This window comes from Cercospora kikuchii (genome assembly GCF_019650295.1).
Source record: "Cercospora kikuchii DNA, contig_00003, whole genome shotgun sequence".
NCBI lineage: Eukaryota > Fungi > Ascomycota > Dothideomycetes > Mycosphaerellales > Mycosphaerellaceae > Cercospora > Cercospora kikuchii.
The window spans coordinates 3,855,911-3,881,580 of record NW_025408584.1 but is presented as its reverse complement, the minus strand read 5'-3'; the positions used below and the strand labels follow the sequence as shown (position 1 = coordinate 3,881,580).

Here is a 25,670-nt window from a genome sequence, read left to right as displayed (position 1 = left end):
CTTCTCCTGTGTACATGGCAGTCGCGCCTCATACAGGCGGTCGTTTCCAGATTGTATCTGGAGGGAGCGCGCCGTGGTAGATCTTGATCATTGTATTTGGATGCAACTGCGGCACTGTGTCTTGTCGTCCTGGATATTGGTAAGAGCGCAAGTGAAGTCGTCTTTCCACGTTTGATTGGACGCACGACGCATAAAAGGTGATCACAATTTCATTATCATTCATTTCATGAGTGAGCCCGAAGATGCCTCTCTGATCTATCGCTTACTCGCTTTTTGCCCTCACCTTCTCTCGCCCTCTCCCAGTACGGCCACTGCCAGTTATTATACTCCTCCACATCCAAGCCCGTCTCCCACGCGTAATTCTGCGCATGCAATCTTCTCTCGATCAGCTTCTCTCTCGGTCCTGCTCCCTTGTTGCCCAAGACATCAGACAAGTGCTCGATCGCCAAGATCGCCAGCGAGTATCGATCAGCCTCATTGCGAATCGCGAGCTCCAGAGGCGTGTTGATATTGCCCTTCTCCTTGTATCCACGAACGTGCATCTTGTCTTGGCCCTTGCGGTTGTACGTGAGGCGATGGACGAGCCATGGGTAAGAGTGGAAGTTGAAGATGACGGGCTTGTTGTTGGTGAAGAGGGCGTCGTACTCAACATCCTTGAGGCCGTGTGGGTGATAACCATGAGGGATCAGTTTGAAGAGATCCACGACGTTGACAAAGCGGATCTTGAGGTCGGGAAGATATTCTCGTAGTAATGCGGTAGCGGCCAAAGCTTCTTGTGTCACGACGTCACCGCAAGATGCGATGACTACGTCTGGCTCGGAGCCATAGTCGTTCGATGCCCAGTCCCAGATGCCGATGCCTCGGGAGCAATGAGTATTTGCGTCCTCGACATTGAGGTATTGAAGATGGTTCTGCTTATCTGAAACCACCACATTGACGTAATTCTCGCTCTTGAAGCAGTGGTCCATGGTCGAGAGCAGAGTGTTGCCATCTGGCGGCAAGTAAACGCGCACGACCTCCGGTGACTTGTTGATGATGACGTCCAGGAAGCCAGGATCTTGGTGAGTGAATCCATTGTGATCTTGTCGCCAGACAGTACTGGTGAGCAGGATGTTCAGAGAAGCAACAGCTTGTCGCCACTTCACCTCCGCACACTTCTCCAGCCACTTGGCGTGCTGGTTGACCATTGAGTCGACAATGTGGATGAACGGTTCGTATGAGTTGAACAAGCCGTGACGGCCACTGAGAGTGTAGCCTTCCAGCCAGCCTTCGCAGGTGTGCTCAGACAGAATCTCCATCACACGACCATTGGGATCAAGGTTACCGCCATCTTGATCTTCTTCGAGCATTCCGTTCACCCAGATCTTCTTGCCAGCTTCGTAGACAGCGGAGAGCTTGTTGCTCTCCGTCTCATCAGGACCGAAGAGACGGAAGCTCGTCTGATTGTTCTTGACAATGTCCCGCAAGAAGATGGCAAAATTTGACATGCCCGAGGCACTCGTAACGCCGGCCTTCTTGACATCGATTGCGTAGTCTTTCCAGCTGTTCATACGCAATGGCTTCTTTAACAGTCCGCCATTAGTGATTGGGTTCTCGCTCATCCTCTTGCCCTTGGGTGGTGCCAACTCTCTGAGTTCGGGAACGAGCTTGCCTTCCTCGGTAAAGAGCTCCTCTGGCTTGTATCCTCTCATCCATGTCTCAAGGGCCTTGAGCTGTTCTGGGTCCGTGTGCACCTTTGTCAAAGGCACTTGGTGAGCACGCCAAAAGCCTTCGAGATAGTGTCCTTCTACTTTGCGAGGGGCAGTCCAGCCCTTTGGTGATCGCAGAACGATCATAGGCCATCTCGGTCTGAACACTTTTCCAGAGTCACGAGCCTGCTTCTGATATGACCGAATCTCATTGACACAGCGCTCAAGCGTGCCTGCCATAGCCTGATGCATCGTCTCCAGGTCGCTGCCCTCCACGAAATACGGCGTCCATCCATAGCCCTTCATCAGATTCGTAAGCTCTTCCTCGTCGATTCGTGACAGTATCGTAGGGTTGTTGATCTTATAGCCGTTCAAGTGAAGTACAGGAAGTACAGCACCATCTTTGATGGGGTTGAGGAATTTGTTACTGTGCCAGCTCGTTGCCAGTGGTCCGGTCTCGGACTCGCCATCGCCGACAATCGTTAAAGCGATCGTATGTGGGTGATCGAACACTGCGCCGAATGCATGGGATAGTGAGTAGCCGAGCTCACCGCCTTCATGAATAGATCCTGGAGTCTGCTTCCCGTCAGCCCAAATTCTGTATCCTTCCACACTCGCGATCTTACCTCTGGTGTCATATGACTACCGACACCACCTGGAAACGAGAAAGCTTTGAAGAACTTCTGCAGCCCCTCAACGTCTTCGCTCTTGTTCGGATACACTTCGCTGTACACGCCTTCCAAGTAGAAGTTCGAGATCAAGCCAGGCGCGCCGTGTCCCGGGCCCGAAATCACAAAAGCGTCCAGATCGTACTTTTTGATCAATCGATTCATGTGAATGTACCTGTCAGAATATCAGTGTTGGATCAGCGCAGAGCGGCTCTCAATGCGAACTCACGTGAATGACTGGCCAGCATCACTGCCCCAATGCCCCAGCAATCTCGGCTTGAAGTGCTCCTTCTTCAGAGGCTCTCTGAGCAGCGGGTTCTCCTTCAAGTACAGCATGCCCAGGCACAAGTACATGGAGGCGTGAAACCATTTTGTCATTTTGTCGACCTCATCTTTGCTCAATGGCTGCTCATTGATCGTGGACCGAGTCTTGGTGTAAACAGACCAGACATTCTGCTCTCCAGTCAAGCTGTGTGTTTCATCCGTGTTCGCTGCATCGGTCGACGCAGACCGAGCTGGGAGCGCGTCCATAGTCGCTGAAGGCACCTGCACAGGTGAGAAGAAACAGTGTTGAGAGAGGTGGTGGGAGGTAGAAGAAGAGGGGAAAGGTAGGAAAAGTACCGCTGCTGCGGTCAGCCTTATGAAAGACTTTGTGCAAGAGCTACTGTCTCTCCGGGTTCGATGCCGCGATCGAATGGAGCTCTTCTACGCAAGAATGGCAGTCATTGAAGACTGTCTCTCGGAATGCCCGGCTTCCTTCTCACCAAAACGCGTTTGCTCGTGGTGCTGCTGATGATGCATTGGGTGACGTAAAGCCGCATCGCGGAGGACCCATAATTTTCAACACGAACCTCGTGCGAACCAGTTCCAGGTCGCTCGACAATCGCAGAACTCCTATGGCTGGATGTCAGCAGATACTGGGATCGTGTCTTGAATTTTGAAAGGATCCGAGGCGTAGTCTGCACGCGCTGTCGCGTGATAATGTCCAGGCAAGCATTGCTGTCGGAAGGGAACGCGTGTGGCGTGAGGAACGCGTCAGATGTGGCGCCGCGGCACCGATGAGACCTGCTTGTGCAAGTCGTTTGAGACGGTACAACTCGACCGTGTCAGGCTACACGCATGTGTATGTAAGCAGTTTGCAGATGTGTGGAAAGAGACTGGCGTGAAGTTGAGCCCCCAAAGACTGGGCAAGAGCTTGTCGCTAGCAGGGGTGCTTGGTAGGCTGCGCGATGGTCGAAGAGCAATCGACAGAAAGTATTACGAACTCCCGAAGACAAGAAAACTCTCTGCACGTCGCGGGGATAGCTTTACACGGACATTCAAAGGCCTGTTCGTGACGATTGAGCACTTTCGAAGATTTTGAAATCTCGTGGTAATTGTGAGTAGCATTGCATTGATTCCTCTTGTCCTTTTCACAGGTCCTCTAAATCAAGATGTAGACCGCGCTCATGCGCAGGGACGGCATATCATGCTCACGTCCAACTCGTTCCTCAAACCTTCCGAACGCCCACGCTCGAAGCAAATAAACACAACGTCAACAATCATCAAACCAATCTCCCACGTCCGCCTCTTCCCCTAGGAGCTGCAGGCTCGCCCATCTCGCTGAAACCACCAGCGCTCGTAGTCCTGCTCATCGGCTCAGCACCTAATCTGTTGTTCAAAGCTGCTGCCATGGCGCCGCCGGCTGCATGGGCCGCAGCCTCTGTTGCATTGTTCTTCAATCTTGATTCTATTCGTACCACGACAGGCTGTACAGGGGCGAAGCCAGTCCTCGGCTCTCTGTCTACGCCGCGTCCAATCATGGCACCTGGACCTGGCTCTAGTTGTGGTAGTCGGTATGGTGCTTGTACTCCTGAGACACCAAGTGCCTGATCAAGAAGCCTTCGTCGCAGTTCTTTTGCTTCGTCTGCTGCCAAAGTATCCATTTCCACATCTCCATCTTGATCAGGAAGATAATGGTCCGCCCCTGCGTCGCGCATCATGTTGAAGTCATTTTCCATGTCAAGACTGCTGACAGGAGGAGGCTGTGGAGCTCCGGACTTCTCTGCTCTTGACGTCGCGTGGAAGCTGGGCTGTTCGGGCGTGAACGGATTCTTCCTGACCACAGGCTCTGTAGATGAAGCTGCCGCCGCGGCGTTGGCAAGATCTGACAAGGCTGCCAGAGGATTCGCCTTGGCTCCGCCCCTCGTGAGAACTTGATGTGAAGTCTGGCGCTCCATGCCAACCGCTGCTGGTGGTTCTGAGGGTGGAGGTGTGTTTGTCCCATTCGCATCTGCCATGGTCTCGTCTGCTTGGCCTTCGCCCGACTCCACGACTTCGCCGTCCAACGATGGTACTGCAGTGCCGTTACCGTTCGACGAAGGTTCCTGCTCTTTCTGATAAAAGTACTTGTATGTCGCCTTCTTTGCCAAATCAGTTGCCAAAGCAAGCTCTTTCTCTGTAAACAACCTCTCCAGGCTGTATGCTGGTGCTTCGAACTGCGCATACTCTCGCGTGCTCTTCGCTTCCTTGAAAGGACTTCTGCCTCCAAAATTTGGTATGGGCGACTCGTTGCCATTGTCGTCTTCGGCTCCCAATTTGCGCTTTCTCTTGCTGCTCTCACTGTCCGCACCTGCAGGTGCTGGACTCGCTCCACGATGGTGTCTGAGATGTCGTGTTCGCTTGTTCACGCCTAAGCCATTGTGGCTGGGAGAAGCAGGATTGTTGTTGATGCTGAAATGGTTTGGGTGGAGCAGCATGGCGTTGCTGTCGGAAATGTCGAGCTGATCTTTGTCTCGTAATAGCTGCTGTCGCTTTTTGTTCAATGTGCCGATTAGTCGTTGGCGAATGGTATTGGACAGCTCGCGATGCTCTTCTTCGGCTTGCCGAAGGCGCTGCTGATGCAGTCTGTCCAACTCTTGTAGCGCTGCTTCGTGATTGTTCTACAGGTGGTCAGATCGATTCTCTGGCTTGAGTAGTCCAGCTGTAACTTACGTGGAGCAGTGTGAGATCCGCATCACGCTTCTCGATCGCATCATTGACCTCTCGTGCGAACTCGCCGTATCGTTTTCCAGCCGTCGCCCAAAAATCAGTTTTGACATTTTCGTCGTCTGGCAATGTCACACCTCCGTTGCCTGAAGCATCCGACTGCATGACTGTCTCTACCAGCTCCCTGATCTCTTCATGGCTGTCTGGAAGCGCCCCATCAACGTAGGGCTCCGCACGAAGCACCAAGGTCATGTCGACCTGAACGCCTTGCAATTGTGCTCTGTAATGCTGATTCTGGTTGGTCGCAAAGCCATCCACCATCGCCTGCAACTTCTCCATGATGCGATTCCGTCGAACGTCGCGCTTCGTGAGGGGCTGTGATTGGGGTGATGCTGAAGCATCGAAGATGGAAGCATCTTGGTGGTTGATAGCCATGGCGTGAACGAGCTACGAGCGTCGGGACGCACGCAGTACCAATCTCGTTACGACAACGGCGCTTGTTGCTGGAGTAGGGTGTATGTCAGGTGGAGGAGTGATTCGGAAGAGAAAGCAGCTGAGCAGCAAGAGATCGACGCCGACAACGCTCTAGCGGGAAGTGTGCTGAATCGATCGTGAAGCCAAGCAGTCGTGAAATTTACATTGCAGCAGGACTATGTCGATGGCATGAGAGGTGGTGATATGATTGCATGCATACAGCAGGGTGTATGGCAGAGTGTGTTGGTAGCATAGAGCTGGCTGCTTTCCCTTCACCTCGAATATCGGCACAAACCATCTGACTTCGCCGACCCGGGATGCACGACCGAGGAGCGATGTCATCGCTTCATCCCGCTTTCGGCTTAGCGCGAGCGCGTCCAGGACACACGTCGCGACTCACACTCACTCGCGCTCAGCACTTCTTCTATTCAACATTTGCAGCATCGAATATCACGCAAAGACACTGTCTCCGACCCTTCTAGCATTTCTACGTTCATTAAATGGACCCTCGTACATGACGCTGAGCTATAGCTGTGCCAGAGAGTCTCCACCAGAGCACTACTTCAGCCGAGACCAGGAACAGGCAGGTCAGCTAGGCAAGATGCGGGGAGGATTGTGCACTGCATCTTGAGCTCAGTATTGCATATTTCTCCGTCTGTCGTTGATGCTTGCCGCGATGATCTCCATACGGACAGAGTTGCTCCTTGATGCATTGGGGGCCAGCGGCAGATATTGACGCGAGGCACAATGCACACAGATGTCGCCTCGACGGCAAGTATAACTCTCGTGTTTCCTTGCGTGAATCTGGCCATCAGTACGCACTGGCGATGGCTCTCTTGCTACTGACGGCTGCAACTGCAGCTCTTGCTGCCGCGCAATCACACTACCCAACAGGAAATGGCTCCTTGGCCAACGCTCCGTACAAAGATGCTTCAGTCCCTGTCGAAGACCGAATCAGCGATCTGTTGTCAAGAATGACGATCGAAGAGAAAGCATTGCAATTGATGCAGGGAGACATCAGTAATTGGTTGAACACTACTGATGGCAGATTCAACCGCACAGGATTGGAGCTCAATTTCGCACAGAAAGCTGGGATGTACTATGTCGGCTACCCGATCTCATGGGACTGGCTCGCTGATAACATCAAGATCGGGCAAGACTATGCCATGAACGAAACGCGTCTCGGCATCCCAGCAATAGTGCAGACCGAAGGCATACATGGCTTCCTCATTGGGAACGCGACCATTTACAACAGCCCGATTGCGTATGCTTGCAGCTGGAACAGGACACAAGTCCATGACATGGCGGTGCAAATTGGCGAGGAAGCACGAGCTCTTGGTGTTTCTCAATTATTCGCCCCGGTGCAGGATCTTGCAAGGGAGATGCGATGGGGCCGAGTTGAGGAGACATTCGGAGAGGACGGATATCTCGCAGGAGAGATCGGCCTCGCGTACGTGATTGGACTCCAGTCGACGAACGTCAGTGCCATGGTGAAACATTTCGCTGCGGATAGTAAGCCCGAGCAAGGCCTCAACGTAGGTAAGTGCAGCCGCTGAACGGCATTTTCAACTGTCGACAAGCTTATCTCAGGCACCTCCATACCCCACCTTACTGACTATCTTCGCTAGGACCGGTCCAAGGTGGTGAACGTGAGCTTAGGACTACATGGCTGCCACCGTACAAGAAAGCAATCATTGACGGTGGCGTCTGGTCAATTATGAGCGGCTATAACAGTTGGGACGGCGTTCCGGTCGTCTCTGATCACCACTTGCTGGAGGAAATCCTGCGTGAGGAATGGGGATATGAGTTCTACGTCATGTCGGACGCAGGCGCTACTGATCGATTGGCAACACCAATGCACATTTGCCCGGCACCTTTGAACAAGTACGGCAGTCCGGTCAATGCCGGCAATGAGTGCGTCACTCTCGACGCATTACCCGCAGGAGGTGATGTCGAAATGGGCGGCGGCTCCTTCAGTTATCGTTCCATTCCAGATCTAGTAGCCGCTGGTCGCCTGGAAGAAGCTGTTGTGGACAGAGCTGTCTCTCGCGTCCTCCGCACTAAGTTTGCCATGGGCCTCTTCGAGCGACCTTACCAGATCGTTGCCCCTGAAGAACGGGAAAACGTAATTAACACTCCGGCTGCCAAGCAACTTGCTCGCGAGCTCGACCGAGACAGTATTGTCCTCCTCAAGAACGACCAGAACATTCTCCCCATCTCGAGAGATAAGAAGGTCGCCGTCATTGGGCCCATGGCCCACGGCTTCATGAACTACGGCGACTATGTTGTCTACCGAAGCCAATACCGCGGCATCACTCCATTGGATGGCATTCAGGCTGCCATTGGAAACGACTCTGTGACCTACGCTCAAGGATGTGAGCGCTGGTCAAACGACCAATCTGGCTTCCCAGAAGCCATTGCAGCTGCTGAGGCTGCAGATGTCGCGGTCGTGGTCGTAGGAACCTGGTCCCGCGATCAACAAGAACTTTGGCAAGGATTGAATGCTACCACAGGTACTGATTTCATCCCCAGTATTCCCATATCTTTTACTGACTTTCCATCTAGGTGAGCACGTCGACGTCAACTCTCTAGACCTAGTCGGAGCGCAACGACCTCTCCTCGAAGCCATAATCAGCACCACTACCCCCACAATCGTCGTCTTCAGCTCCGGAAAACCAATAACAGAAGCCTGGATCTCCAACACCACCGCCTCTCTCCTCCAACAATTCTACCCCTCCGAACAAGGCGGCCACGCCCTCGCCGACATCCTCTTCGAAGGCAACACCAGCCCCTCCGGCAAGCTCTCCGTAAGCTTCCCATACAGTGTAGGAGCACTACCAGTCTGGTACGACCATCTAAACTCCGCTCGACAAATCGGCGACTCCGGCAGCGTCGACCCCGTAACCGGACAAATTACTTTCGGCCATCAATATGTCATCGGTTCACCAGATCCTTGGTTCCCATTCGGTTTCGGCCTCAGCTACACGAATTTCACTTACGCTGATACCATTTCCCTCTCTTCCACCAATGTCTCCGCCACCGATACCATCACCGCTTCCATTGAAGTCACGAACTCTGGCTCTGTCGCCGGCGCAGAAGTTATCCAGCTGTATATCAAAGACATGATCGCCACCGTCGACGTCCCAAACATCCAACTCAAAGGTTTCGAGAAAGTCTTCTTCGAACCAGGAGAGACGAAGGAAATCAGCATCGAATTCAATGTCAGTGACGTTGGGCTCTGGAACCGGAAGATGGAATATGTTGTCGAGCCTGGAGAGTTTACGGTCTTCTTGGGAGGAAGTTCGGCCGATTTGGGAAGGAATGCAACGTTTTGGGTAGAGTGAACAAACCAGCGAAGAACGGACGAGAAACGAAATTCATGAGAAGGATGAACATAGGTCACACAATGTGATAAGGGGGAAAAGAAAAATAACAGTTTCGGTCAGTCTCTTTCCTATGTATTCTTCGTAATCTTCCATTGCTATGTTCCATACTTTTTGAACCTTTTTTTAAGATGATGCACATTTTCAAAGCATCCGTCTGGCAGATCCAAAGCGCACTGTGCTTTCAATTGCCGAGACCTCATTCCAAACTGCACGTCTCCCGATTTGCGCTCTGCCTCTCCAGCTCTGCATTTCGAGCTCTGTTGCCTTTCACACCCACCAAATCTCAGAATATCTGACGCTGCTGCTACCCGTCTCTGGAAGTGTCTAGGATCTCTGAGCCAATTCATTCAGAGCTCCCGAAGACTTGATGCCCTCGTAATCTCGGAGAAAACAATGCTGCTCTTGAGTGTTTCTGCCAATTTTTCATGCCCCCGAGCACTCAGCTCATGCATCCTTCACACCTCTTCTCCCAAAACTTTTCGTGGGCCTTTTGGACCTTGCTATCACAGATGCGTCCTTCCACAAAATTCCAGAGTCACCAACCACATTGGCGCGCTGTCCAGTTTTCTGTATGACCACATCGCTCTGATCTTTTACCATTCATGATATCTTACATGCTCCCGAAAATCTTGCGTATCTACAAGGCTCTCTGCCCGGGTGTCAGGAACTCCTTGCGCCTTTTTCGGATTTCAGAGCGTTGAATGTCTTTTGAATCTATCGTCCCAGAACGCCTGCCAATGTAATTCCCGCTTGAACGCATGCCAACATAAAGACCTCAACACATGGCCTCACCACGTCCCACCGATGTATTTTCGAATGGGCAGCATGAGGTGTTTCTCCTTCAATTCCGTCATTGCCCTGTCTTCTCATGTTTGTGCTTTTCCTGTTTCTTCTTCTCCTTTGCTGCTTCTGCCTTCTCCGCTTCTGCGTCCTCGCGACTCCAGTCATGTCCCCACTCAATAAACTCCGCTTCTGGTCTTCCATTGATTAGGGCTTCAAAGTTGACTTTCGTGCCATACATGACGTTCTCGGTACTCGAATGTCGGATTTTGCCTTTGTAGTGCTGGATATTGCTCGCCTTGCTCATCGGTCCTGCAGCTCGATGTTGATTGAAGATCTGCGGGTTGACCGTAAGACAGTTGTGCATCTTCCTCCCATGTACTCCGTCACATGCCCATGCGAACATGAGGTCAGCGGCTGCGGACAGTCTGTGTACACCCATCTCATAGAGAAATTTTCTTGCGCCGCGCTGAGAAACGGCGTAGGCAATAGAGCAGAGAGGGTCGGCGGTATGACTGACGATACGAGTACTCTCTCCGTACGCTTCTTTGAGCTCGTTCTCGAACTTGCCGCGAAGTTTCATCTTCTCGATGGGTGGCACAGTTGTGTCATGATAGGCTGCGCGACCGATCGGGATATGGCCACCCGGGGAAGGCAGGTCCACGCCGCAGTGACCGAGCCAGAGTAAGTCCCAGTCGTCGCCGTAAGGGCTGTTGGTGGGTAGCGGGTGGATCGGGCGATCGCCGTCCTCGAACCAACTATTGTGAGCGTCTGGCTGTTGCAGGAGTCTTGAGGCTCGGGCGAAGCCCTGCATCTGTTGTTTGATGCGATAATCCCTGTTTGGGGTCAGTGAGTGCGAATGCGATGGCTTCAAGTGGTGGCACTTGCCAGTCGACATCGCTCTCCATCACGATAGCAGAAGAGATGTTGTGCTCGACGATCATTCTCAGAACATCCATGTGTGCTCGCCACGCTCCAATGGCAGAATTATTGGTGCCAAAATGATCTGCATGCGGTGGAAATGCCTTGGGGTCCCGTGGAGCAGTTTTGCCATCGACAATGTCGATTTTGAGATCGGTCAGAGCAGCAGCCAGCTGGAGCGAATCTCGCAAGTCAGTTCGAGAGGGCATGATGATCGAATAGAGCTTTTCAAACTATCTCGACGTCAGCATCAGCTGGACTCTGCGTGTACCTGCAAAGTCGAGGGTGTGCGACGACATACGCCCAGCGTTTGATTGAGGATGTCATCGTAGAGCTTCTCGCCGGCCGGCGACGAGTGGTAGTAAGAGATTGATGAAGGAGCGTAAGCTGTTGAAGTGAAGAGGAAAAGCAGGAGCACCAGTGCGAGCGCGGCTCCCGCCACGCGTATGGTCTTTTTGGTGAAAGTGGTCGAAGGATTGGCAAGAAAAGCAGGCATCATGTTGAGTCGAGAACGGTCTTCCTCTGCCTTCATGGGCAACAGAGGCCCGGAGAGGGAACTCATGACTGCGACAAGTCAATGGCCGGCAAACGAGCGAAGAAAGAAACGGCCAAGTGAGAGCAGGAGCGGGAAAGCAGGCGACTCTCACGTATCATTGTGGAAGGTGGGCGAGCTCTCATCACGGAGTTCAGCCTTGTGTTCATATGAAGATCCGGCGCCACAGGCAGGAAGGTGCTAGTGGCGATCACGCCGGCGAGATGTTGTTGGTGTGTGTGGCCGTTGAGTTTGGGGCTAGCACCAAGCAAGAGCGCGCACGCGTGCTTACGTGCTTGCTTGCTTATCGCTTGGACGAATCATGCCTTGGGCAGCAAGGACAAAGTAGCGATTCATCGAGCAAGCGCGGCTCATGTCTTGCTTGTGCTAGATGATCAGCCGCAACAGGCAAGTCATGTTGAGCGGGTGCAGCCATGTGGCACTCTCGCTACTTCTAGTCCAATACTGGCCCCATCAGGGGTTTGTCCGTGGCTTGCGCGGTCGCTCATCGTTATTCGCCAATACCATCTCGGGCGGCGCACCCTGACTGATGACAGCCTGCACGCGGCCGCGTCGTGTTTCATGAGACTTGCAGGCATGGAGCCCACCACCTGCTGACGAACGTCCACTGCCCTACTTTCCATCCTTGGTGGACGGGCAGACGCGGGGAAAGAAGAAACGGGGATGGAAGATGTGATGGAAAGAAAGAAAGACAGGAGATTGCAAGGTTGGAGCGGCGAAGCTTGTCGCCCCGCCAAGACCTCAGCTATCCTCCACTCCACTTGCTCCACCACTGATGATATCTTCACAACTGTGCACACCCATCTCACGAACCGACATCTTTCGACGTGCTCGAAACTGCACGCCCTCGCCAAACACCGCTTGCTGCATCTCACAAAGAAGCTACAGTGCACGACGTGCCTTGTGCATCGTGACACGCCAATACCCGTTGCTGCAAACCGAGACGGCACCATCTGTGCTTCTCCGACACGACAAAGAAAGAGTGGAAGTTAGAGCAACTGCGGAATGGCCTACTGTACTAACAAGATAGCGCCCCGCAGCATGCTACTGATACTCACATTTCATCCAACATGTCCTGTACCAGCTTCTCCGCGTGAGCATACGTAGTGCCTTGGGTATGGCCCGGAGGCACAAACGCAAAGCTCGAGGAGTCTATAACTCGAAGCGACTGCACGCCAAATACACGACCTTTGGAGTCCACAACAGCGTCCGGATCTCCGGCCTGGCCCATGCCACCTAGATGGGAGTCAGCACTTTTTGCCATCAGCTATTCGATCAGAGTGACACTCACAACCACCTCCCGCGTGATGAATTGCACCAATCCTCGATTTCACTGCCTCGAGTATTTGAGCATCGGAAGTGACGTTCGCGCCTGGAAACATCTCGCTTCCCACTCGAATGCTGGGGTCCAACGATTGAAGAGCCTGACGCGCAACTTTGTATCCTTGCACAGCAACCTCTTGATCAATCGGATCGCGAAGCCAGTTGGGATTAATAACGGGTGCATCGAGGTTAGAAGCGGACCGAATCGTCACATTGCCCCGAGAAGAAGCAGCGATCAGAAGAACGCCGACCGACGCCATGACTTTGTTGGTCGCGTTCACACTGAGCGCAGTTTCACTGCTTGCAATATTGAATTCCACTTCCGGCCAGTCGGATGGCAGTGCCTCAAGCGCTGCACGAGCATTTGGAGACATTTGTGCGCGGACTGCTTCAGGAATCTTGTACCAAGCCACGGTGCCGCCACCTCCGGTCGAGAGAGGTCCTGAAGCGTTGTTCAGAAGGAGACTGTTGGCTTCCCAAATACGCTCTGCAGTACTACTATTGCGAAGAGCTTCGTACTCCGGCGCCCTGATCTCATAGGATGGACCACCTATTGAGCAAGAATCGTGAATGTGTTGTCCAACTCCAGGTAAGTCGGAGATGACAGAAATGTTGAGGCTCTCGAGAGTCGATCGGGGACCGATGCCAGATACCATGAGGAGCTGTGGCGAGTGCTATAAGAACGAAGTAAGCAATTACCGCACGTAAAGGCTTGTCGTCCATGGTCCGGGATCACGACATTACTTACCCACGCTCCAGCAGCACTGATAACCTCTTTTCTGGCCGAAAGAATGAAAGGATACTGGCCGTTGATCGTTACGTTCACGCCGGTGGCCTTGGTATCATTGAAGACGATATTGCGAGCTTGAGCATTGATGTATGTTGTCAATGATGGACGGCCAAAAGCTTGCTGGAGCAGAGAACTCTCAGCCGAGCTGCGCAGCCCAGTCTCTGGATCGACAGTATACTGCCACCAAGCGTATCCATCCAGTCTACCACTGCTGGAACCAGGCTGCCTCTCCAGACCCATGGCCTCGAAGACTGCAGGTGCATAATTCGAGACTGGTTCCACGTATGCCGGTAAGCTGACCTGGAGGGGCCCTCCTTCGGCAGAATATGCACTCGCATCGTAGACACCTGCGGCTGTGTTCTCTGGCCTCCGCTCTGCGTTGGGGGAAAATTGCATCGTTCGTTTGAAGAACGGCAACATATTCTCCCATCGGTAGGCATCATCGCCCACTTTCTCGGCCCAGGCATCATAGCTTCCTTTACTTCCGCGATGATAGAGCATTTGGTTGCGGCCACTGCTGCCACCGAGATTCTTGCCTTGGGTGTAACGGATTACGCGGCCATTCTTTCGATCAAAGTCAGCAAAATGGCCTCTGTCGTACAAAGGTAACGTTCAGCACTGTACCACTTGTGGCTCTGTGCGCAAACCCCAGTCAATCAATGGCTGAGGCATATCCGGCGCTTGTCGAATCCATCTGTTGGAGTCTGGCGCAATTTTGTCAGTCTCCATGCGGTGTGCATCGCAAGCCACTTACATGCAGGAATCTGGCTCCAATTCCCGTTGCCAAATTCGTAGAAGCCACCAGCTTCAATCAATGCCACAGTGGCATTACTGTGTTCTGTGAGTCGTGCCGCCACGACAGAGCCTGCTATTCCAGCGCCAACAATGACATAGTCGTATTCAGCATTTACGCCTGGTATCCCAAAAGCTGTACCGGTGAGTTGCCCTGGTCGAGAGTATTGCGGGACGACTTGACTCTGGCATGCAGTAGAGAACAGCGCAAGGCTCGTCAAAACTGTACGTGCCATGTTTATTGACACGCTATTGTAAATTGATCGAGAAAGATGAGGTCGAAGGAGATGAGAAGTCAAGACATCTCTTTTTTTGTATATCATTACTTACTTCTAACTTCCAACTAGCTCAAAATCATATTTTTCTCGCATTGCATAGCATTGAGTTTGGCCACGCAGTCATCGATCAACTAGAACTAATGCCCGCAGCGAAGACAAAATACCAAAACTTGCCTCGTTACTGGTCGGAAATGGCTCGCAACTCAACCGCTTTGGACGACTGTCGTGGCAAACTGCTCTGCTAATGCGGCTGCGAGGTAGTAGTTCTGCAGCTCTTCTCCGATCGATTCCACACATACGGACAGTGACAAGTAGCTTTTGTGCGGTTTGTTGTTTATGCACGTTAGCGGTAGTGGTCTTGCTGGTCTGGGTTAATGCACAACTCTGTCTTGTTGACAATGACGCACAGGCTCGCAAAGATCTACAGTGGCGGGCGGTGAGTTGGGGAAGTTTCGCGGAGGGAGGCCCGGAGATCTGTGTGCAAGTATTCCGAGGCTTTGACTGCTAATGAGAGGCTCAGATGTGGGTTGGTATGCCTGTGGAGTGTGGAGGAGAGAACCTGATGTGGAAAGAGAGAAAGATCTGGAGGGTTGGGCGCCAAGCGCGTTTCCACGTGAAGACGGTCCTTCGAGCTCACAAGGTTACATCAGAGACACGTTCTCACGTCCACGCGTATTCAGAGGCAGAGGCAGGAGTAAGATAAACGGAACATGGAGACAAAAGCGTGCAGAATCTCTGGTCCTCACTTGAAAGGATTTGGCCAGACTGTGCGGCGTTATGTGTGTAAGAGGCAAGCACAATGTTTCGGCTTAGGATTGAGACATGTTCGGTGTTCTCGAAGGTCTAGACGTTGTGTGAGCTGCCGCATGCGCAGAAGGTTTAGATATGATATTGAACAGGTAGTTGGAGAAGTGTAGAATGCTGAGACAGCTGAGGTCTGCATTTATCATGACGCTTAAGCATGTAGTGATTAATCGTTGGAGAAGGGGGTGGAGACTGGTCGGGTATGCCTCTGGGAATACATGATGTAGATGGATGGCAGGCGAGGCGGTATGGAATGCAATGAGAGATTCCAGTATCGTTGTTACTTGGAGCAGTAGATTGTAATCCTGATAAAGGTGGCTGTGATGCATCTTCCAAATCTCTACGATTGCCAATCATGATTCCGCCTCCTAGCAGCACATTTCGAAACTGGCCTTGTTTGAGTTCTAGGCTGCCTGTCAGCTTTGTGTAACACAATGGAGAGTGTATCGCCCACTTCACTTGGAGCGCTTGCAGAACGGCTTGTGTGCCTTCCAGTCAGATGACTGGCATGCCTTGTCACAATACAGCACCTTCTTGCATCGACCACATTTCTGAAAGGTGGGCTGGTCGCTGTGCTCCTCTTCTCCATCGCCGCTCCTCTCGACGCCGCATCCCTCGCAGTGCTCCACTTCGACCACGGCTGGACACGCATTCGTCTCCCAGCCTTTGCCGGGCCACAAGACTGCCCGCTCCGCTGTGTACTTCTTGAAGAACATCTTGAATGCCTTGGGGTTGAGCTGCTCGTACTCATGCTTTCGACGCTCTGGATCAGAGATGTGGCATTTGATGGCAGCTAGGCGCTCCTCGATGAACAGCTCCATTGGTTCAAGCTCGAATTTCTTGGGGAGCAGGTCTTGCACTCCAACCCATTGGAAGTGAACCGGTCCTGCGATTTTGATTGAAGTGTTGAATGTTGGGGAGTCTGGATCACAGTCTGTGCTCAGAAGGCGAATGGTGGTGTTTTCATGGAGACCTTCTATGCCGTAGAAGCAATGATGTTCTTCGGTGGGAGTGGCGTAGATCATGCCTTTCACACCGAGGCGAGAGAGGAACGGAACCTCTTTCCAGGTTAGGTCAGCGCCGCTGGAGCGTGTTGTGATTGACTTAGGCATGAGCACGTAGCTAGGGTTGTCGGAATCTCTTGCAGCATACGCCCAAACGCTCATCATGATGGTATAGCGGGCCGTCATGTCCATTGTCGTTTGGCTTGATGGGCTGTCGGAAATGTAGTATCTGTCTCGCTAGCTGTGGGTTCGAATGGAGAATGAATGCGGGAGCAGAAGGAATGGCTTTGACGAGAAAGCGAGGAAAGAGAGGAGACAGGATAGACCGTATAACAAACGCTTCTCATGGCATGATTCTTGGGGGCAATCTGCACGATCCCGCACCTTGGAAGCGTGAATGCGTCGTGTAGCTGCAGATAGACGGACGGCCCGAAGAGACTGGCATCTTATCGAACTTGTAATCAGTCATTGTAGTGTGATATTACGACCGGCCGTGAGAGAAAGTTCGCTTGAAAGTATTATCACTTTTCCGCGAGACAGAATATTCTACTCTGTAGCTTGTCTTGGACTTCCGAGACCTGCTGTAGGCACGTCTGCACTCTACCGACGACGACGCGCCCGAGACCATGTTGCACAAGCGGGGCCTGCAGTTGGGATGGGAGAAGCAGACTTGTCGCAAGATGCTACATCTTCCAACCTGGGGTGCCTGGCACCTGGATCTTCATTAATCAGTCGTACCAAACGCGCTCGGTATATTGGTCTGCACGTCGACGGGGTGAAGCATGGTCCGCAGGATGCCTTCGATGTGGACGCTGAATCAAAGAGAAGTGAAGTTGAGGGGCAGAGGACAGCGTGAAAGTCGTCTTGGCATCGTCTCGTATCATCTCCGATATATCCGTCGCAAAAAAGTGCAGCTGTGCAAGCCGAACTTCCAATCCGCAGAACCGTCTGGCAGCAGTCACGACCGCGACGATGGTGCCCAAACCCGCCTCCAAGGCGTCGATACCGGCCACAGTGCACGATTTCCTTGTCCTCCCTCTTCGATTGCCCAAGACTGCTTCATATCCCCACGATGCGACACACTATCTCTACCTGCGCCCGAATGCGCCCAAAGTGCCCACCGAGGCCACACCGCGCGAAGTCTTCATGGTCAACATCCCTATCGACACCACCGAGGCTCACGTGAAACACCTATTTGCATCCCAACTCGGCGGCGGACGAGTAGAGAGTGTGGCATTTGAAGGCGAACGCGTGGGCAAGGGCATTTCTGCTCCAGTCGCGCCTGTTGTACAGCAAGGCAAGAAGCGAAAGAGGGACGCGGCGGACGCAGAAAATGCTGCAGAAGTGGGAAAGTTGCCTGAGATCTGGGATCGGGACATTCGAAGGAGCGGGAGTTCTGCCATTGTCACATTCGTGGATCAAGAATCCGCCAAATTGGCGTTGAAAGAAGCCAAGAGGGCGATCAAGTCAAAAGCAGAAATTACTTGGGGTGAAGGAATGCGAGACCTTCCGCCCTTGGGTAGTGCTCGATACAGGACGCACCATGCGTTGCGATTCCCAGATCATGCTGCACTGCAGGAGAGCGTAGATGCTTTCATGGCATCATTCGCTGCTCAGGAAGAAGCTCGTGCGAAGCAGCTGGCGCGTCTGCGGAACGAGCCTGACGCTGACGGGTTCATCACTGTTACAAGAGGCGGAAGGCAAGGCCCCGGACGATTGGAGGAGGCCAAGGCCAAGGAAGAGGAATTCAAGAAGAGGGAGAAGAGTCGTATCAAGGAGGACTTCTACCGTTTCCAGACGAGAGAGAAGAGGAAAGAGGAGCAGCAGAATCTGGTGCATCAATTTGAGGAGGATCGCAAGAGGGTTGAAGAGATACGGAGGAGAAAGGGCAAATTACGACCGGAATGATTCCACAATGATTGTGTTTGATCACTCCTGTGCCGCGCAAAGTGTCCGAGCTCCGAAATATCCAGCAGAAAGCTTGCCCAGGTATCTCCTATTTCCCCTTCCTGCTGCACAGCCTCTTCCCGTGCAGACAGCAAAATGAAAACTGGGGAATTTGGAGACATCAACACTCTGCGACCTCTCCACGCGCCCTCGATTCTACACCTGGCCCGCTTATCGAGATCGAACACCCCGAGTACACTCAACAAGGCCGAGATAACAGGAGCTCAGGATCCAAGCTCCTCCAGTGAAGAACATCGATTGCAAAGTCTGAGTTACTGCTCAGCTTTCCGGTTTTGAAGTGAACCTCAAGACCATTCTCCTGCTGTAAGAACAAAGAGATTATTCCTTTGCTGGGCCGGATGCGGAAGGTCCGTGCGCCTCCCCATTGTCGCAAAGCCGAGACAACTAGACAAAGGAACTGCTGCCGGCATGAAAACGCAATCGTTTTTTACACCGACAGAATGCTGTGCTGGTGGGCCCACTCACTTTTTCTCTTAAGAAGTATTCTAGCATGTTGTCTAATGCTGATTTGTGGAAATGGCTGGAGGTCAGAGGCTGGGTATGGTCTGGCAAGAGGGCGGCGAAAGCACGTTAGTTGAGTGCAAAGCGAATGTTCTACATACGATACTGATTTTGAGAACAGCTCAAAGTGCAATGACAAGAAGATTTCAGAAGCTCAACGCCGCTGATCAGGCACTCATTATTCCTATGATTACAGTCCTTCGCACCCGCATCGACGAACTTGCCACCGCTAAAGCAGCAGTACCAGAGCGGCCTCCTCCCAACGATCCCACAATCCGTGGGTATCAAGCTGCACTTCTTGCTCTTCGTGTAGCAGAGCTGCAGGCAATTCAGGCTTGTGTCCAAGTGCGAACTCAACGTGCCCGACATGCGACTTCAGCTTTCACAGTGCGAGGTTTGAACAATTTCCGCAATGAAATTATCCAGCGCGGGCGGGACACGCAAGCGAAAATAGACCAGTTGGCGGCCGACCACCCCGCCGGCACTCCACCACGAACTCCTCCTCGCGCTCCTTCAGGCGATGCAGATGATCCTCCCGCCATTCCGCCTCCGCCGACGGATGCCTGGCTTGGCGCTTTCCGACTTGCTCCAGGTGGTCAGGCGGCGCCTGTAGTCTATGTGAAACAAAATAGACATGGCCGTATAATCGATCGTGTGTGCATCAAAGACACCGAGTGGCCCGGGCCCGGCTCTTCGACTGGCGTAGAAGAGGAATCTCTATGGGATCCTGATCCCGGCTTCGCTGGTGTTCAAGATCAGCACAGAACCCCTTCAGAGATCGGTGCTCTGAACAGGCTGAACCTCTCGCCAGACTCCCAAAGCATTATTAAGCTTCGGAATCGGGTACGAATTTACAGTGACCCTAACCGAGAAGTCGTTACAAAGTATCGAACTTTCCTGGAGTGGTGTGACTATGGCGACCTTTACGACTTATCGAGGAAATATACACCTTACAAAGACAGAGGGGGCATACCTCGCCCGCCGACTGTCGCAGAACAAGATTGGATACCCGAGCCATTCATTTGGGCCTGCGCTTTGCAGTTGGTCAATGCTGGCAAGCTCATGCAGAGAGGCGCAATCAATTCGAATCAGCCTCCCGAATGGTCGGAGATCATGTGAGTACTCGCTCCTACTACTGAAGATCTTGAGTAAGCTTGCTTACTCGATTGCATTTAGACATCGTGATCTCAAGCCTGACAACGTCTTCCTCGCCCATAATACGTCAGAACTATTCAAAGGCTACCCACAAATCAAGGTGGGCGATTTCGGACTGGCTGCTATCATATCAACCGCTCCTGCTCGGCACCTGTCCGGTGACCACTACTGTGGTATTGGCACCCCCTTGTGCATGGCCTGGGTCAGTTTGCTTCCAAGATGACCTCGCAATGAAATTATCTAATTGACATGTAATGCATAGGAACAATTCCGTTCAAACGACGATGGCTCGACTGGCCTTAGCTACAAGACTAACGTCTGGGGCATTGGTATCATCCTATGGGGTCTCATGCATTCGAGAAGAAGTGCCCCCGACTTCTATCAAGACACCATGAACAATGAGGGATACTATTTGCCTCGGAACCCTCGGACCGCTGACTTCTCCGATGAGCACAAGAACCGCTATAGCGATGAACTCAGAGGCCTAGTACTGGACTGTCTGAGACCTCAAGCCGACGATCGTCCTACTTTCGATGAACTGAGCGAGACGATTGAATTCAACACGGCACAGCCTGGTGGATTCGGGCGGGACCTGTCGCAAGGGCTGAGAAAAGCTGCGAAAGATGACCCGAGATTTGCGGGGAACGTGTACTCGTTGAGATTGTCGGAGGAACGTTACGCGATGTACACTTTCTTGAGCAGGTCTATGGAGAACCCTCCAGCGCCAGTGAAGGGACAGGAGGAAGTGTTCACGGGACCCAATGTTGACCCGTTTGGCGTGGAACCAGGAGAAGGGATGAACGAAGATGGTACATTTCGTCAATAGCAGCATGTAGGCGTAGACAAGAGGTAACAGAGTCGCAAAGAGCAGCGGGAGCATTGCGGCGGTGGGGATGATAGTAATGGAGCACGCGTTGACAACATGTGGCAGCTTTGACACTGAACCCGTGGCGTACTGTCTGTGAACCAAAACACAAGAACTTCCGTGAATATGCACAAACCGATCAGGGCTGCTGACTCACGAGACCAGGAGATCGATCACTCTCATCCTATCCCCCATTCACCTTTTTCCAGCCCTCATTTGCGAAAATATCAGCACCGATCGACTATCTTGAAATTCGAAGACATTTTTGTTAGCATTTCCGCCTAAGTACCGCCCAATTTCAATTCTGGAGCGCTCAGAACAGTTTCCACAGAGGATCTAACCACCTACCCATAACCCAAACACAGCCATTGTCTGCACAAATTCGCTTCTCCACTCTGGCATTATTTGCTCTGCCCTCTTCCAGCAAGATTTCAAATCCACTTTGAGATTTGATTCTCCTCAAAACCCCTCCTGCATCACCAGCCGCTACCTCACCTAAGCCAAAGCGCAGCAAAAATGCCGACAAGTCGTAATTACTCGGCTGCAACGCTTTCTGTACCGCCTCGGAAGGCAAAGCTTCGAATGCAGTATTGCTCGGAGCGAGGAATACTGTCCTGTTGTTCATTGCCGCATCCGACGAAGCGAGCGACAGTCGAGTGAGGAAATCCGCTCTCAAGCCTTGTAAGATGTCGTCGAGAGTCGAGAGCTCCGGCGTAGTTTCCAATATGTCTCGCATTGTACCGGTACGCTCGATGGCTTCGGGAAGGCCTTGAATTTCGGAGACTGCTTCGTCAACGCCAAAATAAGTGAAGAGGCCATCTAGGACGTGATCGATCATGAAGATCGCGCCGTTTGATGCAGGCATTCGGATAGGTTGGCCATCTTGACCCTTGATAAGTGTAGCTTGATGATCCCTGGATCTTTCTGACTCGGATGTGGTGTTGGCATTTGTGAGTAATTCTCCTTGTGCGTCGAAGCTGATATCGAAACCGCCAATGGCGTGCACTGTGCCTTGTTGTTGGAGATCGACTAATGTTGGCACTCCGGGAGCGATGTGGTTGATGAGGATGCTGTAGAGAAGTTGATATGATTGAGGAGTTGTCAGAGCTGCAATTGTGTCTTGTGAGACGTGTGAGAAGGCCTGCGTCGTTCAGCATTGGCATGAATACTGAGTTCTAATCTACTTACATCGTTCGTGGGAGCAAATGCGGTGAATTGCAGGCTATTATTTGGATTGTTGAAGCGTTCCTCCAGAGCTGGGCCTGGAATACCGGATGCGCCTATACGCCGGTTATCAGAAGACCACGTCGGGTGTCAATCAATTAGTCTACCTCCAGTACTGCTGACTAAAGAATAAAAGACCGAAAGCTCTGGTGTGTTCTTGATCGTAGTCAGTAGCGGCGAGAGTGTCTCTTGTCGACTCGATATGACCGTCGACTCTACCGCTCCAATGGCCGTCAATAAAAGTGAGCCGATAGTGAGCATCGTTTGGCTGTGCGGAATCACTGTGCAGTATTTCTTTACACCGTTTAAGGCTTGCAGAAAATTCTACGAGGCGCAGATGTACGAACTGCCAATCTTGTATTGATAACACTGAGCAATTTCATGACATGAGCTCGGAGAAGGAAAACGTTTCGAACCTTCCCTGCCGTTGGAACCGTGTGCCAAGACATATAGCCCTTATCCCCAGGATCTTCACAGGTGAGACGTTGATGCAAGTAGACAAGGACTGCTTGTAGAAGGGTGCAATCGGAGATGGCTTGCAGAAAGCGATGTCATGCTGTAGGGCAAGACCACAAGTCGACATTGTCTCGACGCGCGGGAGGAAGTCCACCTGGTTGACTCTGTCATAGCTGTCGATTTGTCCAGCATCCCTTGACCAAGACCTAGAGCTCATCTTCTGGTCAAACAATAGAGTCTTGGCGGCATGCGTTGGAACAGTGTCACAGCGTGGTCACTCTTTTGCTGGCTGAGTCGTGGGTCCAGATCGCATGATCGTTCCAGGCGAGCAATCCGCGGAGCATTTGGCGTGTGAAAGTAGCAGCTTCGAGTTGCGTTTCAAGTAGTCTTTGCGTTACTCAGATATGTTCTGCTGTTACAAAAGGATGAGCTTTGCACAGTCCCAGTCGCTCGTTCTGCATGCTCATCCAGTGGACGAGCCGCAAGCCACGCAGCAGTATGAGTGCAGTCCTGGTTGGCTTCACATCTTGAAAAGATCCATTTCCTTACAGCTTGTGCCCTGAGACGTTCTTCGCGGTATCAGCTAGTGCTCGATCACCTGTCGCACATGCACAATCATGCCTTCACTACCGCCGTGCACTTGATCTCCACCAGCAACCTCGGATTGGGTAAAGCTCTGACTTCCACAGTCGTCCTTGCCGGCGCATTCGCTCGATCGGGCCAGACCTTGTTCCATTCGGCATTCATACCCGCATAGTCATTCTTCATGTTGACTAGAAAGACTGTGGCATCGACGACATCTGCGATGCTTCCTTTGCCTTCCGTACTGCCTTTAATGATGGTGTCAATATTGCGGAGCACAGCAGCGGTCTGTTCTTTGACATCAAGAGAAAGAGTGCCATCTGAGCTCTCCTTTACACCTTCCCAGGTGCCGTCTCCGCGTCTTGAGGATGTTCCAGACACGTAGATTGTTCTTGTTGCTGGTTCAACAATACGTGCATGTGGGTAATTTGCCAGACCTTGCGCGCTGCCGCTTGGCAGGAAGAACGGGGTGCTGTTCTGGTTGGCCGCCATCTTTGCCGACTTTTTGCTGTACAGGACAGATTCCTACAATATCATATGGATGGCAGCCAGCGGCATTGAGAGTGAGCAAAATGCCAAGAGATGTTGTTGTCGAGAGGTGCTGAGGTACCGGCCCGAGAACTAGCTCCAACTGCCGCCGTGTCGTGTCTTGCCTGTCTTTCTCTTCCGACAACAACACCTTGAGCTTCCGTCAACGCGTCGGAGATACGAACATCGACTGGTCGTCCATTACATCGGTATATGCAGCGTACGTACAGTTGTAAACACGTCTCGACTGTACGCGCCACCTTCGCGTCCCGTGCCGGAGCTCTTCATGCCTCCGAAGGGAGTGGCCAATTGACGGACAAGCCAGCAATTGATCCATACCATGCCAGCTTCGAGCTGCTCACCTACCCTCCGCATGCGTGATCCATCTCTTGTCAGTACCACCGCTGCCAGGCCGTTCGGATTGTCGTTCGCTAGCTGAACAGCGTCATCTTCATTCTCGAAAGGCGTTATTGTCACGACTGGGCCAAAGATCTCATCACGAAGTACAGCGCTACTTGTCGACAGACCTGTAAGGATAGTGGGCTGGATCCAGTAGCCTTCTTTCGGGTTCTCGAGCGGCACCTCGCCAAGTATGAATTCTGCGCCTTCTTGCGACGCGAGTTGCAGGTACCCGCGGATTTTGTGATAATGCTGTAATGAGACAACAGCGCCAACTTTCTCGCCGACCTGATATGTTTTGCTGACATGAGACGTGTAGCGCGCAACGAAGTCTTCGTAAACAGATCTCTCCACGTAGATCCGAGAGCCGCATAGACAGATCTGGACGAGGTCAGCACTATCCATCTCGCGCAAAGAGTACGGTCGCTTACCTCGCCCTGGTTCTCGAAAGCTGCTGCCGCTGCCGTCTTGATTGCAGCATCAATATCTGCATCGGCAAAGACCAGCGTTGGGTTTTTGCCGCCCAGCTCGAGGGACAAGTGCTTGCCAATATCGTCGATGGTGTCCTTGCGGATTCGCAGACCTGTAGCAGTGCCGCCCGTGAAGCTGACACCGCGTATCAACTTGTGCTGGACGAGTGCTGAGCCGGTGGGCTGACCAGCACCAAATACAATATTCATCACTCCGTTTGGAAGGCCCGCTTCTCTGAAGACATCTGCAAGAACTACGCAAATCAGCTACATGTCGGATGATAAAACGATATAGCTCGACTCACGGAAAGCAGTCACACTTGTCAGCTCACTCGGCTTTGCAACAGCTGTACAGCCAAACGCCAGGCATGGTGCAATCTTCCAGGTTAGGAGATATAGAGGCATATTCCAAGGACTGATCAGTGCAAACACTCCCAGCGGACTCCGATGCTCATATGTCAAGACGTTGTCATCGGTGAATCTCGCAGAGCTCTCTTCGTGTAAGATGTAGCCAGCGAAGTACCTGAAGTTTGAGATTGCACGATCAATCTCAACTTGGGCCCGAGGAAAGGTCTTGCCTTGATCTATGCTCTCCCATGCAGCGAATGCATCTCGGCATTCAGCGATTAGATCTGCGATCTTGTGCAAGATTCTTGAGCGTTCAGACTTCGGAGTTTTGGACCATGAAGGGAAGGCTTGATGTGCGGCATTGACAGCTTCGTCGACTTCCTCCGGGCTACTGTTCGGCACGTGCAAGAAGACCCTTCCTGTTTTTGGATTAAAGCACTCGACTGTAGCAGTGTTCCGCGAATTCTGGAAGTCTCCCGCGACGAAGTTTTGCAGAACCGGTGGATCCCGAATGTGAGCTTCGTATATTGCAGTGGCATGTTCAAATATATTGCTGCTTTCTTTAGAAATGCGCATGCTATCAAGCATGGCATCGGCTTGGGCGTTGGATGGCATCGTGGCGTGAAGCTTATAGGAAGCTCGTTGGCCTGGTTCAGTGGAACGATAGAACACGTCCTCTGTCTTGAAAGTCTGGCTATTGCAATGCCTCATACCTAAGCACGACTATCCTGGTGTTGTCTTCACGT

At 52.3% G+C, this 25,670-nt stretch overlaps 11 protein-coding genes across 11 annotated transcripts; 3 read left to right on the top strand and 8 right to left on the bottom strand.

Annotated features, from left to right (window-relative positions):
* Positions 1-224: 224 nt before the first annotated feature.
* On the bottom strand, positions 225-2,887 carry CKM354_000589400 (uncharacterized protein; the record flags this gene model as incomplete). Its single annotated transcript, XM_044801186.1, has 3 exons — positions 225-2,264; positions 2,315-2,531; positions 2,586-2,887. 3 exons carry the CDS (start codon positions 2,885-2,887, stop codon positions 225-227), a joined length of 2,559 nt encoding a protein of 852 aa, XP_044657121.1.
* Positions 2,888-3,900: 1,013 nt separating this feature from the next.
* On the bottom strand, positions 3,901-5,758 carry CKM354_000589300 (uncharacterized protein; the record flags this gene model as incomplete). Its single annotated transcript, XM_044801185.1, has 2 exons — positions 3,901-5,277; positions 5,330-5,758. The coding sequence occupies 2 exons, from the start codon at positions 5,756-5,758 to the stop codon at positions 3,901-3,903; spliced, it is 1,806 nt and encodes a 601-aa protein (XP_044657120.1).
* An 866-nt stretch (positions 5,759-6,624) lies between these two features.
* Positions 6,625-9,141, top strand: CKM354_000589200 (uncharacterized protein; the record flags this gene model as incomplete). The annotated part of the gene is made up of 3 exons (XM_044801184.1): positions 6,625-7,336; positions 7,426-8,310; positions 8,363-9,141. 3 exons carry the CDS (start codon positions 6,625-6,627, stop codon positions 9,139-9,141), a joined length of 2,376 nt encoding a protein of 791 aa, XP_044657119.1.
* Positions 9,142-10,033: 892 nt separating this feature from the next.
* CKM354_000589100 (uncharacterized protein) lies at positions 10,034-11,446 on the bottom strand (the record flags this gene model as incomplete). Its single annotated transcript, XM_044801183.1, has 3 exons — positions 10,034-10,799; positions 10,852-11,117; positions 11,186-11,446. 3 exons carry the CDS (start codon positions 11,444-11,446, stop codon positions 10,034-10,036), a joined length of 1,293 nt encoding a protein of 430 aa, XP_044657118.1.
* Positions 11,447-12,491: 1,045 nt separating this feature from the next.
* CKM354_000589000 (uncharacterized protein) lies at positions 12,492-14,578 on the bottom strand (the record flags this gene model as incomplete). The annotated part of the gene is made up of 5 exons (XM_044801182.1): positions 12,492-12,673; positions 12,729-13,434; positions 13,509-14,114; positions 14,175-14,254; positions 14,305-14,578. 5 exons carry the CDS (start codon positions 14,576-14,578, stop codon positions 12,492-12,494), a joined length of 1,848 nt encoding a protein of 615 aa, XP_044657117.1.
* Positions 14,579-15,879: 1,301 nt separating this feature from the next.
* Positions 15,880-16,620, bottom strand: CKM354_000588900 (uncharacterized protein; the record flags this gene model as incomplete). Its single annotated transcript, XM_044801181.1, has 1 exon — positions 15,880-16,620. The coding sequence occupies one exon, from the start codon at positions 16,618-16,620 to the stop codon at positions 15,880-15,882; it is 741 nt and encodes a 246-aa protein (XP_044657116.1).
* A 780-nt stretch (positions 16,621-17,400) lies between these two features.
* CKM354_000588800 (uncharacterized protein) lies at positions 17,401-18,336 on the top strand (the record flags this gene model as incomplete). Its single annotated transcript, XM_044801180.1, has 1 exon — positions 17,401-18,336. The coding sequence occupies one exon, from the start codon at positions 17,401-17,403 to the stop codon at positions 18,334-18,336; it is 936 nt and encodes a 311-aa protein (XP_044657115.1).
* A 550-nt stretch (positions 18,337-18,886) lies between these two features.
* On the top strand, positions 18,887-20,878 carry CKM354_000588700 (uncharacterized protein; the record flags this gene model as incomplete). The annotated part of the gene is made up of 4 exons (XM_044801179.1): positions 18,887-18,965; positions 19,019-20,012; positions 20,074-20,254; positions 20,315-20,878. 4 exons carry the CDS (start codon positions 18,887-18,889, stop codon positions 20,876-20,878), a joined length of 1,818 nt encoding a protein of 605 aa, XP_044657114.1.
* Positions 20,879-21,230: 352 nt separating this feature from the next.
* On the bottom strand, positions 21,231-22,402 carry CKM354_000588600 (uncharacterized protein; the record flags this gene model as incomplete). Its single annotated transcript, XM_044801178.1, has 3 exons — positions 21,231-22,058; positions 22,106-22,197; positions 22,249-22,402. 3 exons carry the CDS (start codon positions 22,400-22,402, stop codon positions 21,231-21,233), a joined length of 1,074 nt encoding a protein of 357 aa, XP_044657113.1.
* An 810-nt stretch (positions 22,403-23,212) lies between these two features.
* CKM354_000588500 (uncharacterized protein) lies at positions 23,213-23,671 on the bottom strand (the record flags this gene model as incomplete). The annotated part of the gene is made up of 1 exon (XM_044801177.1): positions 23,213-23,671. One exon carries the CDS (start codon positions 23,669-23,671, stop codon positions 23,213-23,215), a length of 459 nt encoding a protein of 152 aa, XP_044657112.1.
* Positions 23,672-23,908: 237 nt separating this feature from the next.
* Positions 23,909-25,539, bottom strand: CKM354_000588400 (uncharacterized protein; the record flags this gene model as incomplete). Its single annotated transcript, XM_044801176.1, has 3 exons — positions 23,909-24,487; positions 24,538-24,830; positions 24,882-25,539. 3 exons carry the CDS (start codon positions 25,537-25,539, stop codon positions 23,909-23,911), a joined length of 1,530 nt encoding a protein of 509 aa, XP_044657111.1.
* Positions 25,540-25,670: the final 131 nt, after the last annotated feature.